The 18,726-nt window shown below is 41.6% G+C and overlaps 1 protein-coding gene across 3 annotated transcripts in view; it reads right to left on the bottom strand.

Annotated features, from left to right (window-relative positions):
- The window catches only part of LOC137653597 (endoribonuclease Dicer-like), a 617,521-nt gene that overhangs the window by 285,238 nt on the left and 313,557 nt on the right, over positions 1–18,726 (bottom strand). For all 3 annotated transcript variants that reach the window (XM_068387145.1, XM_068387137.1, XM_068387151.1), the window contains one exon: positions 14,993–18,061. In XM_068387145.1, coding sequence (XP_068243246.1) covers positions 14,993–18,061 — 3,069 coding nt within the window. The remainder of the gene's footprint in view (positions 1–14,992; positions 18,062–18,726) is intronic.

Here is an 18,726-nt window from a genome sequence, read left to right as displayed (position 1 = left end):
TGGTATAAGCGATACTTTGTTAGTGTATTCGTACACTCTTAAGAGCGGCAGCTAGACGTCAGCTGATCTAATCACAGCCAAAAGTAAAACAAAAAGAAGTCAACAATACTCGATTTTTAAAACACACCCGAAATTTAAAAACAAAAGTACACGCTTTCTTAATGTGCAATTAACTATTTAACCCTGGATAGGTACGGTGGGTCGTTTGCGACCCCGAGCGTAAAAAAAAAACCAGGTTTTTCTCACGTGACTCACCCGTGACTGAATTTGTGGGTGATCGACCTGCAGGAGGTGTCTCCCCTACACGCTCTAGTAGTGTCCAGATGTGCATTGCTGTAGCTGTACTCCTTCCCCGATTTCTGAGACGCGTCGGGGTCGTTCGCGTCCGAGTTTACCCTTCTGAGGTAGTTTGCATAATTATCAAAGTTATTACGTATTATGAAATTGTCGTAGAATGGTGCAACTTGTATAGGTTATCAGTTGTGGAAAGTCTTGGTGGATTGTTTGGCTACCATGTGCATGTTTTTTTTTTTAGTTAAAATGTCGTTCATCACCATGAGGACCATTTTACCGCGAGTGCCCCTTTTTCATTTTTTTTCATTTTTTTGCCAAGTCATTTTTCCGTAAGATATTGCCAAATAGTGTCATAAAACTTTTGCTTGTTTAGTGTTGGAAAGTGTGTCTAGATGATCTGGCTACCCATGCATGACTTTGTTTTTGTCAGATACGACGTAGTTATTGGTATATTGGGTATTTAACTGCGGTTACCAATTTCTGTTTTTTTTTCAATATTTGTAAAAATTACTACGTAGTAAGGAATTGCCGTATATTATTCATTTTTTTTTCATGTTTAAGTGTTAGAAAGTGTGCCTTGATGGTTGGGCTAACACGTGCATGTCTTTTTTTTTATCTGAGATGTCGTATATTAGAATGTCGGGCATTTTACCGCGAGTGTCCCTTTTTAATTTTTTTTAATTTTTTTGCCAAGTCATTTTTCCGTAAGATATTGCGAAATAGTGTCGTAAAACTTTTGCTTTTTTAATGTTGGAAAGTGTGTCTAGATGATCTGGCTACCCATGCGTGATTTTGTTTTTGTCAGATACGACGTAGTTATTGGTATATTGGGTATTTAACTACGGTTGCCAATTTCTGTTTTTTTTTTCAATATTTGTAAAAATTTACTACGTAGTAAGGAATTGCCGTATATTATTGATTTTTTTTTCATGTTTATGTGTTAGAAAGTGTGCCTTGATGGTTGGGCTAACACGTGCATGTCTTTTTTTTTTATCTGAGATGCCGTATATTAGAATGTTGGGCATTTTTCCGCGAGTGCCCCTTTTTATTTGTTTTGCATTTTTTTGCTTAGTCATGTTACCGTAAGGAATTGGCAAGTAGTGTCGCAAAACTTATATTTTTATAGTGTTGGAAAGTGTTTCTAGATGATCTGGCTACCCATGCCTATTTTTTTTTTAGCCAGATATGGCGTATATATAAGTATGTGTTCGATTTTCCTGTGATTGCCATTTTTTCGTTCTTTCCCATTTCTTTCAAAATTACTACGTACTAAGGAACTATCACAGAGTAATATTTCATTTATATGTTTATTTGTCGGAAAATATGCCTTGATGGTTTGCCTAGCACGTGGCTGAAATTTTTTTTTCTGAAATGCCGTATATTAGAATGGCCATTTTTCCACAAGTGCCCCTTTTTATTTGTTTTGCATTTTTTTGCTTAGTCATGTTACCGTAAGGAATTGGCAAGTAGTGTCGCAAAACTTATATTTTTATAGTGTTGGAAAGTGTTTCTAGATGATCTGGCTACCCATGCCTATCTTTTTTTTTAGCCAGATATGGCGTATATATAGGTATGTGTTCGATTTTCCGGTGATTGCCATTTTTTCGTTTTTTCCCAATTCTTTCAAAATTACTACGTACTAAGGAACTATCACAGAGTAATGATTCCTCTAGATGTTTATTTGTCGGAAAATTTTGTTTACTTTTTTTTTGATTGAATATCATCAAATTTTTTTAGCTAAAATATTGTTTTACATTTTTTTTTTTCGATTTTATTTCCCTTCAAAAAACATTTTTTGGGTCAGAATTTTAATTTTATAGTCGTAAAATAATCGACAGTTATCCAGCAACCCACCATACAATTTTTATGCATATCCAATAATAATTAGATTAGTAAATAACACCTTGAAATTGACATACCCTTCCTACATTTCAAGTGGCAGATTAGGGAGTCTGAGTCAGTGTGGTTGGCGGCCATTTTGTGGACATATCCAAAGCGTAAGCTGCCCTATCTATATATATTCTTGTTCCCTATAGAATTTGTGATATTTTGGTATATTTTTACCTGCATAAATATCATATTATATATTAAATATATGTATTTTTTTACGAAATTTCCAAGTACTCAAAAAATTACCTTTAGATATGGCCCGATATAAATGTAATTTACAAAATAATGAAGATTTTTTTACATATTTCTATTTTAGGATAACATATGTTTATTCCCTAAAATATTAGCCACTTCCTATTTCATTTGGGTACCCAAAAAAATTCATGAAATTTGGACAATTTTTTTTGGCCAAAAAAAGTTACCCTTTTTTTCTCATTTCAGATCTTCACCTCCATGGGTCTGACTTCATCCAAAATACATCAAGATGTGTCCTAAACATTCAAGAATCAATTCCTAAAAGGATTTGTGTATATATGTATAAACTTTTTTTTTATGAATTTTTATGTCAGGTCTTTTTTTTTTCTACTTAATTTTTTAAAATATTTATAATAAATAGTTTTTCTGCAGATGAGTAGTATTTATCTTTACAGTTGTTTTAAGCATTCATTGAAGTTTTTTTTGGCAAAAGAAAAAAGGAGGTTACTGCAAAAACTGATTTTTCAAGAATTTTTTTTGGCGTCGGGGTCGTTCGCGTCCGAGTATACCCTTAAAGGGGTGTCCGAGGACCGTACCTATCCAGGGTTAAAGAGTAGCAATTTTCTAGAATAAAATGATGTTTCCCAAAAAATAGTGGTTTGCTGATGAAATCGGATGCCGTATTTTTAGCAACGATTGAAATGGATGTAAACTCGGCATAATTTTTTCCTTTCGTATTTAATTGACACTAAGAAAACTAATTTTAGTTTCTTCATCTATATGTAAGTATTGTATAACACGAAGAGAGAGAGAGAGAGAGAGAGAGAGAGAGAGAGAGAGAGAGAGAGAGAGAGAGAGAGAGAGAGAGAGAGAGAGAGAGAGAGAGATAAATCAGCTGTTGTAATCAAATGTCGTGTTTTTGTTTCGTGAGAATTTCATCGCCACGACTATAACAACAATATACTGTACTGAACTTTACAGTATTATACAGACTACTGTAATATGATAAATTAAAATATTTGTAATAACCTATTTTATATGAAATGGGGCTATTTTTTTTGGTTTAAAATTTACATTTACGTACGTAAAACATCTCTCTCTCTCTCTCTCTCTCTCTCTCTCTCTCTCTCTCTCTCTCTCTCTCTCTCTCTCTCTCTCTCTCTCGTAAATTGTTTTCCTGCTTTGCTATATATGTATGATTTTATATAGATACGGTAAATACTATTTGTAATAACATATTTTCTAAAAGCTTTTACTGTAATATCATTATTTATCACTTTCATCATGCGCGTTAAATGCCTTCGTTTGTTTACTGAGCGTACTTTATGACGCCGTCGTTTCAGGTGGCGTCATAAAGAAAAACATTTCATTTGGAAGTCCTAAGAAAAATTAAGTAAAACATTGGTAATAAAAAAATCAACATACTGTACTGAATAATCAATGTAATCGATGCAAAAACTAACCTATACACAGATGTGTAAATGCGTTTGTTTCTTCATTATGATCAGAGATAAACGTAAACAAAACATTGGTTGCCATTTTTTATCGTGCTTTTTGGCGTGTTTAGGAAACGCATGATATAAAATCGCCTTTAATATTTGTGCCTGTTCTAGTTTAGGGTACTGTAGTACATGCATTAAGTGTTCTGTACATTAAAGGGTAGTTTGTTAACAGTACTACGTACAAGGGAAGGTTTTAAAAGTCTGAATATACATGTTAAATAAATACGTAAATATGGTCTCACTACTTCGTGGATTTTCACCTATCGCGGTCGGGTCTGGAACTTATCTACCGCAATAAACGAGGGCTCACTGTACCAACCTTACTACTGAAGCGGGTAGATACCGAACAGTAACAGAAAATAAAAGGGCTACGCGAGAGTCCCACTCGAACCAAAACGTAAAACTATGTGGAACGTAAATAAGTCAGTGAAATGCTCCTAAGAATAAAACAGCAAAACAGTTCCCCGAGGGAACGCTATCCACTAACATGCACGAAGGCAGGCATACCAACATAACTGAAAGCCTTAACTGATACGTAACACTGATACCATAGCTTATAATAATAATGATACGCTAAAGTTGTAAGCATATAATCGGTGTAAAGGTAAAAATCTCCAAAAAGTTCGAACGAATAACAATGACGAAAGAAAATAACGAAGGAACTAGCGAGAAGGGACAGCGAGCCGGGGAACCACGAACGGTTAAGAATAAATCACTATGAATTAATAAAACAAAGGCTACACTGCCCATTCACACTTAAAACTCATGGATATAGTACTTAACTTCGGTGGAGTAACTTGGGATTCCGACATCGATGCGTAGAAAGGGAGAAATTACCAAAAAACACCGAGTCAAACACAACAAAGATGTACGCGTATTCGGGTGCTATGAAGGAGTGATGGGCAAGCGTGGGTAGAGTTAGTAGTACTGGTCTGTGCGGCAGTTGTTGTTGAACGGCACCGCACTATTGAGGGATTCTGAAGAGGAAATGTCTAAATGGTGCGAGACCTCTGATTATATTACGCCCCAGTTTATATCGACACCAATAGGTGAGCGGCTTAGGTCAACCTAGCATTCCTTTGCATTTTTTTCTCTGGTAATATTATAGCAGTTATTTACCTTAGAAATGGTGCTAAAGGAGCATTTCACTGGCCGGCACAGGTTGAGCCCAGAAATGTATAATGAAAGTAATGAAACAATTTTTACCGTATATATTATTGGCATATCTACAAAAAGGGCATAAATGATAAATCCGAGGAATAATTCCAACTTTTAACCATACGAGCACAGCTGAGAAAATGTAAACATCGAGTATTGGTTGCGTTGTTAGCAACTTTTCCTCTCGCTAACCTTTCAGTAATTTTAATGCTAGTGTTAATTACGATAGTAATAACATATAGGATATCATATCTATTTGTTCAAAAATTATTACTTTTACCTGTAAATAACAATTTTGGATTACAAACGGTACAATCTTTATTTCTCAATAACAATTACGGTACATTACAGTATTGCATTTAAAACCTAAAAATTTGTAAAACTTTATTTCCAATCAATATTAAACATCAAACCTGCGACATGTATAAATCTAACACCAATAAAACTCCTCACAGTTATCACTGTCTGTTTCGAAAAGTTGTTCGAACATATCACGAGATTTATCATATACGCCATCATCGTAAGGATTCCAGTCCGGTTCCGGTGAGTCTACTTTGGCTTCGTTGTCGCATTCGTACAATAAATCGTCTTCACTGCCATCCATGGCATTTGAGATCCCGTATTTTTTAAATTATTTTATGACATTTTCCACCTTTACATTATTATATGCTTTTGTAAGAAACTCGCAAAGAATATCAAAGAACATAAAAGAAGAAGAAGAAAGAGGACGAACGGGCATTTCGTACGTGAGCAGCTGATGAGCGTAAACAAAACAATGCAGGCTAGGTGACTCGTGTTCTAGGAAAACAATAAAGGATTTGTTTTGTTATTTCATTCATTTTTAATTTATAAGGATACAGTAAGTAATATCATCATCTTTACATAACCTATATTTCATAAGATATCTGGTGTTGCAAAAGCTAGCCTAGGCTATACACAGATGGTTTTATGATTGAGCGGTCGTCTCATACTACCGATATGAGATAAATTCTTAAAAATTTGCTCAAATTTTGTACCTCGTCTTGTATGAAGGTCGCCTTATACGCGGAAATATACGGTAAATTTTTCGCTTCGCTCAAAATCCATTGTTTAGTCAAACCTTTTCCTTCACGCAGACTAAAACCAGGTAACAATGTCCTCAACCTTCTGCTACGTGTCCAATAAGGAGGTTGAGGTTTTAAACCAACTGTTGTGCAGCCACCACAGGACCAATAGAGAACGTATCGAGTCGCCTGTGGGTTACGTATTGCAGGTAGTGGGATGTGAATGTGGTCTGACGATTAGACACCCCAGCTTGAAGAACCTGCGTCACTGAGAAGTTTCTCTGGAATGCCAAGGGACATCATGAGCTCTAGGGCAACGTGATGGAGGAGGGTCTGGATTCAATGCATAGTCTATGACCTTGCGAATCTATGCTGAGATGGTGTTCTTGGTGACCCTCCTCTTGGTCCTTCCTGTGCTGACAAATAGTGGAGGCACAAGAGGACGGGCTGTGGCTATTCTCTTAAGATACAGCCTCAAACTCCTCACTGGGCAAAGTAAGAGATGGTCTGGGTCATCTGCTACAGTTCGGAGACTAGAAATCCGGAAGGAGTCGAATCGTGGATCCGCTACTCCCAGGTTCTGAGGCTTAGCAATAAACTCAGGGACGAAGCTGAACGTTACCTCTCCTCATCCACTTGAATGCGCGATGTCGTATGAGAGACCATGAAGTTCACAGACTCGTTTGGCCGAAGCCAAAGCTAGCAGGAACACCGTCTTCCAAGTCAGGTGGCGATCGGTTGCCTGGCGTAATGGTTCATAGGGAGGTCTCTTAAGAGACCTGAGAACTCGAACCACATTCCATGGGGGAGGTTTCACTTCTGACTGAGGGCAGGTAAGTTCTTAACTCCGTATGAGTAAAGAAAGTTCTAGCGATGAAGAAATGTCCATTCCTTTCAGTCTGAAGGCGAGGCTTAAGGCTGAGCGATGGCCTTTTACTGCCGAGACTGACAGGCGCATTTATTCATGAAAATACACAAAGAACTCTGCTACTGCTAGAATAGTGGCATCGAATAGAGAGATACCCCTTCCACGACACCAACCACAGAAGACTTTCCACTTTGCCTGGTAGACTGCTGCTGATGACTTACGCAGGTATCCAGACATCCGAAAATCCTCTGTGAGAGAGGAGGTGCTAGATAGTCTCCAGGCGTCAAGTCGTAGCGAAGCTACGGCTTTGTGGAATATGTTGGAATGTGGTTGTTTGAGTAGATTGTGTCGTGGAAGGAGTTCTCTTGGGGGCTCCGTTAGGAGCTGCAGAAGGTCCTAAAACCACCATTCTGCGTGATGCCATAGCGGAGCTATGAGGGTCATTGAAAGACTGACCGATGTTCTGGTCTTGTTGAGTACCCTCCTCACCAGACAGAACGAGGGAAAGGCGTAAACGTCGATGTTGTCCCACCATTGTTGGAATGCATCTTGCCAGAGAACCTTGGAGTCTGGGACTGGGGGACAATACAGCGGGAGTCTGAAGTTCAGGGCCGTTGCGAAGAGGTCCACAGTAGGAAAACCCCATAAAGTCAGGACTTTGTTGGCTACTAGATGATCCAAAGTCCAATCGGTACTCACTATCTGAGATGCTCTGCTCAGGTTGTCAGTGAGCACATTCCTTTTGCCCGAAGCGTGCCGATAGTGATATTAAGTGGATTTCGGCCCATCTCAGTATCTCTACTGCTAGATGGGATAGCTGCTGCGAAAAAGGACCTCCTTGATTGTTGACATAAGCCACTACTGTGGTGTTGTCGCTCATCACCACCACTGAGTGGCCCACAAGGAACTGTTGGAAGGGCCAGAAAGACGGCCTTCATCTCTAAGAGATTTATGTGGAGGTACTCTTCTGACTCTGACCAGAAGCCTGAGGTCCTGTGGTACAGCACGTGGGGCCCCCACCCTCTTTTTTTGAAGCGTCTGCCACACTCCACTGGAGGTCTGTCAGTTCCGCTGATCCCATGGGGATCTGGATGTCCAGGGAATCGCGAGTTTGATTCCACCAGGACTTGAGTTGCCACTGGAGGGATCTTATCCTGAGGCGACCATTAGGAGCTAAACAGGCCAGCAATGAAAGGTGACTGAGGAGACGTAACCACGTTTGGGGTGGAAGTTCTTCTCGTCTGAGAAAAGGTCTTGCGACCTTTCTCAGCCTTGTTATCCTGTTGTCTGATGGGAAGGCTTTGTGGAGATTGGTGTCTATAATCATCCCTAGGTATACCAGTCTCTGTGTAGGAAGCAAAGAAAACTTCTCTAGATTTACTATGATCCCCAGATCTTGGCAGTCTCAAAAGTTTGTCTCTATGTTGAAGAAGGGTTGACACCGAGTCTGCTAGGATTAGCCAGTCGTCGAGATAATGAAGGAGACGGATGCAAATCCTGTGTGCCTAAGATGACACTAGGGCAAACACTCTGGTGAAAACTTGAGGTGCTGTGGGAAGAACGAAGCACAGCACCTTGAACTGGTACTTTCTGTTGTCTAGGCTGAATCTTAAGTACTTCCACGAGGACAGATGGACTGGGATCTGGAAGTACGCATCCTTTAGGCTAGTGTACACATGAAGTCCCGAGGTCTTACTGCTAGTCTGACCGTGTCTGCCGTCTCCATCCTGAACGGAGTTTGTTTGAGAAACTTGTTCAGGGCTGAGAGGTCGATGACTGGTCTCCAGCATCAAGACGCCTTTTTTACAAGAAAGAGTCAACTGAGGAAGCCTGAGGACCCATCGAGGACCTCTTAGAGAGCGCCCTTCTTCAACAGGGTCTGGACTTCTGCCCAAAAGGCCTGCCCCCTTGCCAATCCCATGGCAAGGGAGCCTTTTGACACTGGGTCCCTGGTCAGGGTAGGGAGAGATGTTATGAACGGGACGCGATATCCTAGACGGATCACGGAGATTATGTAGGAATCGGCCCCGAGTTGCTTCCACCTGTCTGAGCAACTTTGTAGGCATCCCCCCACTGGTGGAAACGCAGGGGGAGAACCTATCCTAGCGTTTGCGGCCTTGGCCGCACCCTCTAGGATTCTTTCCTCCCCTGGAGGACTTTTTGACTTCCCTGTCCTTGACGGGAAAGGGCTTATTAAACACCGTTGTCTTCGTTGCTGATTTCGTCGTCACGGTCTTGGTTGGACGGGACTGCTGAGGTGCTGGAGGTTTATAGGGCTTAGATGTCTAAGACCTATGGAGGAGGGAGTCTCGATGAGACTTTCTCCACCTCTCAGCAGCAAGTTCCACGTCCTTAGGATCAAATATGTGGGCCCCCCTCTAGGGAGGAATGTCTGAGCCTATTTATCTTGACATTGGGGACCTATTGGTGGAACCTCTCAGACACTGCATCTTGACGTTTCAAAATAGTGTTTGCCCACAAGTTTGAAACTTGGTGGGCAGGAAACTCGATCATGCGAGTGCCTGTGAGTAAAAAGGTCTCCATTACCTTCATGGTACGCTCCTTGGAGAAATCCTCGAATCGTATCAGGATACCCAAGGTCCCTAACCAGATGTCTAGCCACAAAGTAGCTTGCATCGCATACTTAGTGACCTTTTCCTGGTTAAGGACTTCGGCCTCCGAGAACGAGACCTGCCGACTGGAGAGTCTCTCAAGAAGGACTCCCCTTGTTAGCTCTTCCAGAGAGTGGTGAAGTGCCTCAACTGAAAAAGAGTAATATTTAACCATAAAAGAAACCCTTTCTGGTACAACTCAGGAACATAAATGGTGGTCTACCCTTAAATCTGCACTCTTTGGTGTTGATGCAACAGTTCCTCCTTTACTTAAACCAGATGGCTCAGTCACTCACTGTCCAAAGGAAAATTCAACCCTGTTGGCTGATGTTTTTGACAGTAAACAGAGTAATGAAAAACTTGAACTTTCCCGTTTTCCTAAGGCTAAACTAACTACTTTAGCTTTTCGATCTCGTGAGATTAAAGCTCTGTTGATGGACCTTGATGTTTATGGAGGTGTAGACCCAAATGGTATTTTTCCTTTGTTTTTTATAAAGACTGCAGATTTCTTAGCTTAAAAGTTATCTGTTATTTTGCGCAAGTTAGCAAGAAGAGGAGCTTTTAGCACTTGTTGGAGAATTGGTAATGTTACTCCTCTATGTAAATGTGTTTGTGGTAGCTCAAGTCCCACTGATTACCGCCCAATTTCCATAACTCCCATATTATCTAAAGTTTTTAAACGTCTTCTGGGAAAATGCCTTAATAGGTTTGCTGAAGGTAATCATCTATTCCCTAGTTTGCAATTTGGTTTCGTAAAGGCCTTGGAGCATGTGATGCCCTTCTTACAATCTCCAATGCTGTACAGATATCCCTTGATTGTGGTCCGGAAGTTCATATGATTGGCCTTGATTTTAGTGCTGCCTTTGACCGTGTTAATCATGAGGTCCTTGTTTTCAAACTGAAACAGTTGGGAGTGGGTGGGTTGTTTCTTAGCATTTTTATTGATTTTTTAAGTAATAGATCTCAAAGAGTTGTTGTTGATGGGCACCATAGTGAGTATAGGAATGTGATATCCGGTGTTCCACAGGGTAGTGTTCTTGGCCCATTACTTTTCATACTATATACACATGACATGTGGTTTGGCCTTAGAAAACAAGCTTGCTGCATATGCAGATGATGGTTTCTCTCTACATCAATTCCATCCCCTGAATGTAGATTTGGGGTTGGTGAATCCCTTAATAGAGATTTAGCTAAAATTAGTGCATGGTGCAAATTATAGGGTATGAAGTTGAATTCTAATAAAGCTCAAAGTATGATTGTAAGTAGGTCAAGGATGGTGGCTCCTCAACATCCGGATCTCAGCATTGATAATGTTTCTTTAAATTTGTATGACTTTTAAAATTTTAGGTGTGATTCTTGACAGCAAATTTACTTTTGAGAAACACAATAAGTTTGTGTCTTCTTCAATTGCACAAAAAAATGGCTTATTGAGAAAGTCTTACAAGATTTTCGGTGATCAATCTTTTCTGTAGAAGTGTTTGAATTCTTTCATTCTACCTTGTTTCAAGTATTGTTCTCCTGTCTGGTCTTCAGCTGCTGATTCTCATCTTAATTTGTTGGACAGAAACTTACTGTCTATTAAATTTCTTATTCCTGATCTAGATATCAATCTTTGGCACCGTCGTTCAATTAGTTCATTATGCAAGTTGCATGAGATTTTTCATAACTCTGACCATCCTTTACATTCAGATCTCCCTGGACAATTCTATCCTGTTCGTAAAACTAGGCAGGCAGTTAAGTCTAATAGCCAGGCCTTCTCTATCACGAGGCTCAATACTACACAGTATTCTAGAAGTTTTATTCCAGCTGTTACCAAGTTGTGGAATGATCTTCCTAATCGGGTAGTTGAATCAGTAGAACTTCAAAAGTTCAAAGTTGGAGCAAATGCTTTCATGTTGACCAGGCTGACATGAGTCTTTCTATAGTTTATATATGACACATCTGTTTTTGACGTTGTTAATAGTTTGTATAGGACATATATGTTTTGACGTTGTTACTGTTTTCAGAATGATTTATTGTTAATTTATTCTCATCATTTATCTATTTCCTTAATTCCTTTCCTCACTGGGCTATTTTTCCCTATTGGAGCCCTTGGGCTTATAGCATCCTGCTTTTCCAACTAGGCTTGTAGCTTGGCTAGTGATAATAATAATAATAATAAAGAGCTGAACTGGGCTCCTCCAGGATCTCAAAGTACCTCCTCTATTGTACACGAGGAGGTGGGAGGAGCTTGTTCGTGGAGCCAGTATGGTTGGAGGAGGCAAACTCGGAGAGCTGTTGGGCGATCTTGTCCCTGGTATTCTTCAACCCTTGAGACCAGGGCGGGGCTGCACTGGTCTTTGAGGGTTTCTGAGTCTTTGCTCTCTCGAGGGTGTATCTCTGGGTCGGAAAACAAATTGAGAACCCTCATTAGAGTCAGAACCTGCCAGAATGCATGTTCTGATTCTTGTTGGTCTCCTCATGTTGGATTCGCAGCGAAGTCTCCTTCTATCCCCACGAGCTCTTCTTGGGGTGAGTCGCGGACATTCCTCGAGTGGCTGGCTGTCTCCGTTCTAGTCCTGGTGGAGGACTTTGGTAGAGTCTTGGAGTCTTTAGACTCCTTCCGAGGAAGGAGGTAAGACTCCAACATCGAAGGCCGAGTGGCGTGTCCCTCCTGATCTCTGATTGAGGGGAACTCTCAGTGTGAAGGAAGGTTTCCTTCAACGGTGGGATGGAGGAGTGCCTCTCCTCGCGCGATTCCCTTGGTGAAGGATGATTTTCATCAGACAGGAAGGGAGAGTCTCCCTGAGGAGATACTGGAGGGACTAGCCTTGATGGTTTGCACGGAGTCAGCTTCACCCTCGGGGAAGTGACCACGTCGGAAACTCCTCTTTTCCTCTTCAAAGGGGTAGAGGAAGCCATGGTTCCGTGTAGAGAGTCCAGAGCTATAGGTTGCTCTGACGAGCGGTTAGACAGGGCAGACTTGAATGCCTGTGTTACAGCTCTGACTAGGGCACTGAACCAAGGCTACTGACTGACAGATGCAATGTCAGACAGATCCCCTGAAGGGAAAAGGACCGAAGGATCCCTACGAGGAGTTGCCGTAATAGGTGGGTCCGCCTTAGAAGGCAGTTTAGGGATCCTGAACCCCTCTGCTGTTGCCTGTTTCCATTCTCCCACAGCGCGCACTGAAATGCGTTTGCGGAGAGGGGAATGAGGCGATGGTGACTTTGCCGGGTGTAGTTCCTGCGCCTGTGCCTGTTGGTGCGAGAGCATGTGAGAATATTGGCGCACGTGTGCCAGTGAAAATTGGCACGCAGGCGAGTGGTGGCGTGTGCGCATGTCTTGGTGCGTGCACGCGGAAGACCTGGCGCGCAGGAGAGCGAAGATGTCCAAGAGAGCGCTGGCACGCAGGTGAGCGCTGGATTGCGCATGTTGTTTCACCGGTAGAGTGATGGCGCGCATGTTGTTTCACCTGTAGAGTGATGGCACACAGGAGAATAATGGCACGCAGGAACTCGTTGGTGCGCAAAAGTGTGTTGGCGCACAGGAGAGCGCTGACGCGCAGGTGAGTTTTGGTGCGCAGGAGGGCGCTGGCGCTTAGGAGATCGTGGGCGCGTAGGCACACGGAGCGCAGAAGATTGCTGATACGCAGGAGATCATGGGTGCGCAGGAGAGCGCAAGAGAGCTCAAGTGCGCAGTAGAGCGGTGGCGCATGGGCGACCCTGTGCATGTGAGCGCAGGGTGCGCAGGCAAACGTGGGTGGGTAGGTGGGTAGGCGGGTGGGCGCGTGGGCACAGGGCGCGCAGCAGAGCACTGACGCTCGTGAGAACGTTGGCGAGCAGACGCGTGATCTTGCTGCCTTCTATGAGAGCAAGCAGGTGAAGGGGTGCGCCGAAGCCCTGTAGAGTGCTGACGAGCTGCTGGTGAGCGCTGATGTCCTGTAGGTTGGCGAGCTGCAGGGCGATGGCGTGCAGCTGCGCACTTTGGTAGAGCCTCAAGAGGCTTTACCGGTGACAGGAACGGAGATGGAAGATCAACAGGTCTGAAGAGTGGATGGTTGGGAACTGGGATTTGACCTTTGTAAGGTTGAGCATCCATCTAAGGGGATCGCGAACGCTCTGCAGAGGTCAAGGACCGAAGTCACAGGACTAGTAGCAGGAGCAGTGACGATCGATGGTTGAAAGTCAGATGACTGCAATAGAGGCTCCTCTGCAGGGGAAGACTGCGATGACGATGAACCAAAGAGGCGCCTATTCACCGATGGTGAAGGGAGACCTCTAAGGCGAAGTGGACGGTGAGCTTTCCGACGAAGGCGCCCTCTGGGGGCTGATTGTGCACCGCATTAGTCCTCCGAAGAGGAGTCTCTATAAGTGAACTCCCTCAAGGGGGATTAACACTAGCAGCAGAGACAGACGTAGGACTTAGTTTCCCCTTCAAAGGATGTTCAGGAACGGGGGAAACTAAGTCAGCAGCAACCGCTGGAGAGTCTGGAGGGGCAGAGGAGTTGGATGAGATCGCATGTGACACCTCTGACACTATGACGTTGACGAGAGTCAGAGGATCTACCTCTGACGGCGATGATGACTGCTGAACAGAAGCACCCATGCGGATGAACTGTAGCTAAGCTTCCTTGGAGGGCGGACCCGTAAGCCCCAAGGAAGATGAAATCTACAAAAGCGGGGTTAGTGACAAGGCCTCACCCGGGGGGGAGAGGTGGGGTCGCTTTGCTAGGGGAAGCAACACCATCTTGGTCTACGCTACTACTCGATGGTCTCTCGTAAGAGGCCCAACGAGTAGAAGCTTCGGAGGAGGGTTGGGAGATGGAATAAGAGGCCTTGAGTTTTTCTCCCTTCGAAGGAACCCTAGAAGGAGAAATATCCCGCTTGGACTTCTTCTTCTGCCATCGCCTAAACCTCTCCTACTGGGAGGAAGACCACTCCCTACAATCATTACACTTATTTGCACTATCACACCGTTGACCTCTACATACAGGACAAATGGTGTGAGGATTAGTCTCCACCGCCGACATAAACGTTCCACAAGGGCGGCCGGAGAGCCCAGGGCAGGTGCGCAGGGTCGCAGAAGTCAACTTCACAAACACACACTAAGAGAAAAAGAAATATCAAAAGTCATTAATGGCTGCCAATATTCGGCGAGGATGAAAAGCTGCAACGTACGTTCACCATCCGAGCTGAAAGCAAAGTGACCTCAATTACAGGTGTGTGAGGGGGGACAGTAGCAAGCTACCCTCCCATACCCCGCTAACTAGCGGTATGGGTAGTTAACCCTCGTTAAAATTTAATGGATCGTCATTCCAGCTACGCCGAAAGTAATACCCCTATTAAATAGCGTGGTTTTTATTCCAGTTACGGAACAAATCAAATATTAGGAAGATGATCCCATGCAAATACATAATTGAAAGGTTGAAAAAACAGGAAGACTACTTACTTGCCCCAAATCAGATAGATTTTCTGGGATTGGAAGTTTATGCCATTTATCACTGGGGTATCCCAACTTAAGCAATTCCCTTTCAACCAATTTCTTCACTCCAAAACCAGGAAGAATACCATTTATTCTGGGCTGCAAGTTTATTGCCTGAATCTTCTCAGGGATTGCCATCCTCTTTGCAAGCTGGAAAAGTGTTTTGTTACAAACTAGCAATGTTCGTCGAGCAGAAAGCTTACCCTCATGGTCGCTTGGGAACTTCAAATAAACATATTCACCAACAACATATTTTAGAAATGCGTCTCCCAAAACTTCCAACCCTTCCAAATTATATACATCATTCGCTCCCAAAAGGGTCAAGGCCTGCACAAGCATAAAAGGGTATATGCATTCATTTCTCTTCAGTGAAAGTACAATAGCTAAATTGGTATCTGGTGCAGTGCTTTGGGCTGCATGGGCAGTCCAATTGAAATCTAGAGATTGACCACTTATGGAGCTCAAGTTGAGAGCAGATGACACACCAATGTCTAAACTTAATTCATGTGCTAAACCAAAGCTATTTAGTCGATACAGAACTGAAGGTACACAAGATAACTGCCACCACAGTGAAGCGCTTAGGGGTAAAATACCACACAATTCTGGAATGAAATATGGTGGTTCTCTGTTACCTTTCTTTTTTATGGGAATTTTCTTAAGGTAATTCAACTCCTTTGGCAAATGCTTGACTGAAATTAATGGCTGCTGTCTATTGGTAATTGTTGCACCATATTTTGCCAAAAAATAACCTTCAAAGTTTTCATATAACATTTTATTTTCTGGAAACTCTGATCTGGGATTAAAACCATCCATAATATTTGTAACATAATGCATTTGTTTTTCATCCCCATATAAAGGAAATACAACAGCATCTTGAAACAAAATTCTTTCAAATTTGTACATCTTAGAGGATATCATTGGGACTTCCCCACTAATTGTAGATAGTAAAAACATTCTATCCATAAGCTCATAGTTTATAGAGTTACCTTTTAGAGGTACAATGAATAACCCACTATCAAACTGCCTCGGGTTAAATTCCATTAGAGAGTTATTAATAGGCAATATACTTTCAAATGCCAACTTATGAAAATGTTCAACTTTCTTAATAATTTCATTAGTAACATCACGAAGTATGTCTAACTGCTTAACTTTGATGTTGACTTCGCCAATCTTGGGTCCGTAAAGATTAAATGGACAATGTAAAAGTGCCTTCTTACACATTATTCCAACAGTATCCTCCAATTTTGTTGAATCTAAGGTGATTTCTCCTACACATTCACCTGTAGGGTGTACTTCAACAGAATACAAATAAAAAGTTGTTCTTTCACTGTGACGAAAGGAACTGTAAACTTCTCTTGTATATATTTGTCTATGTTTCTTAGTTCCAATATCTGGTTCCCCTTCTTTTTTAGATTCTAATGTCAAGTCTAACAAATCCTCTGCCAATTTCTCCTCACTGGGAACTGATGGTCGGAGTTTATGATCCAATTCCCCCTTCTCATGAAGAGTTCTGCATAAATGAAGTGCAGCACTCTTTTTGGCTAGGTCTGTGGTTTCTTCAAAATCCCCTCTTACATAATCCTTCAATATTAAGCATCTTGGCAGTTGAATACCAGCTTGTATCATGCTGTCACGTCTGGTGTATATTACCTCTGGTGCCAATGTTGTAAACCTATCCTGGGGCAATTTTCCTATGTAATGATTAATAAGCGAAATGGCAGAATTTGCTGTGACTTTTGGCCCCTGTGGGCCATATGGTTGGTAAGGTGGCAAAAGGTCATCTTCATCAAAATGTTTGTGGATTTCTTCCACTGATGGTAAGTCCCGGTTATGACACAATGTTAATAGAGTTTTCTCTATTTCTCGATAGACATCCAAGTCATTTATAAATGGCACATGATCCCCCATTTTCACCATTAAAATATACCTAGATGGGACTGCTCGAGCTCTTCCTCTGGACTGAACATACGCTCTGTAATTCACAGGTTTATCAAATCTTATAACTGCATTACACTTTCGAATATCAACTCCCTCCTCAAGCACACTTGTTGAAACTATGAAATTAGCTTCACCCTCTTTGAATTTCTTCAAAGTCTCTCTCTGTTTTCGTAGTTCAAGCTCAGCTAATTTCAAGTCAATTCCAGGGCGAGTGTTAGCACCAATCACATAGAGAGGTTTAATAAATTCCATATCCTCATTTGCCTTTGCCAACTCCAGGAAAAAGTCATATAAGATTTTTGCAGTGTTTCTTCGCTCTACAAAAATCAATCCTGCAACTTCATCATCTTTGATGGCTGTGAGTATCTCAACAAGCCTCAAAACTTTATGGCTAACATGATCCTTAGGGTTTTCCATGGACCTTTCATTCAAAAGACATTGAACATATATTTCTTCCAACCTTGCCCGTAATCTCTCTAAAAAATCTCGTACGATGGGAATTTCCTCAGCATTAGCACTTTCCTCTAAGCTTTCTTTTTCATAAAATATAGTGCGGGCAACACACCAGTCACCCAAAGAACACATTATATGTTTGATGTTATTTATTCTTTTGCTGACAAATTTCTTTATTTTCTTCTCTAAATCCTGTTCCTCAACCTCACTCAACAATCCATCTAATTGTGCCGCTATCATTTCTTGGTAAGGTGACATTGGATCTTCGTTGTAGACCACAAGTTTTTCTTTTGGTCTGGTTGTGAACTTCCTCACCTCTTCTTGGTCTACCGAAGTGACAAGAGCACTATCCATTGTCTTCTCTAATTCATGCATGTTCCGGGATACATCATCTTTATTACATTTTTTATTAATGACACTAGCAGTGAGGCCTAAAACTCTTGGACATTTATCAGTATCTGATCTTTTCAAGGAATCATACTGTCTCATAATTTCACGCATTGGATGACTTCCAACAGCATGATGGCACTCATCCATAATCAATAGGTTTACTTTTCTTAACGGAAGTCTTGCATGAAGAATCAACTCTAAAAATATCTGGGCAGTAACAATGATAACTTCATGTTCCTCAAGTTCATCAGCCCACTGAAATGAATAAAAAAGAAGTGAAATTAGGTTTATATACTACATATAAATGCATTTAATTTATTATATTTTTCAATGGTAACTACCCAATTATTATCATTATTACTAGCTAAGCTACAACCCTAGTTCAAAAAGTATGATGCTATAACCCCAAGGACTTCAACAGGGAAAAAAGTCCAGTGAGGAAAGGAAAAAAGAAATAAGTAAACTATAAAAAAGTACGAAACAATTAAAATAACTTAAGAAGAGTAACATTATAATATATCTTTCATACATGAAGAATAAGAACTTGAAAAAAACAAGAGGAAGAGAAATAATATATATAATATCATGCCTGAGTGTACCCTTAAGCAGGAAAACTCTACCCCAAGACAGTGGAAGACTATGGTAGAGAGGCTATGGCACTAGCCAAGACTAGAGAACAATGGCTTGATTTTGGAGTGTCCTTCTCCCAGATAGCTGCTTACCATAGCTAAAGAGTCTTTTCTGCCTTTACCAAGGGGAAAGTAAACACTGAACAATTACAGTGCATTACTTAATCATTTGGTAATCTAAGCTTTGTCTGGTGTATGAGGCCAGATAAGAATGAGGAAAGAATAGGCCTCCTGGTGAGAACAGTTGTAACCTGTTCGCCTAGCATTCACATGGCAGCAGATCGATCCCAG

This window comes from Palaemon carinicauda, chromosome 1, assembly GCF_036898095.1.
Source record: "Palaemon carinicauda isolate YSFRI2023 chromosome 1, ASM3689809v2, whole genome shotgun sequence".
NCBI classification, from domain to species: domain Eukaryota; kingdom Metazoa; phylum Arthropoda; class Malacostraca; order Decapoda; family Palaemonidae; genus Palaemon; species Palaemon carinicauda.
This window is presented reverse-complemented; position numbering and strand designations above follow the sequence as displayed.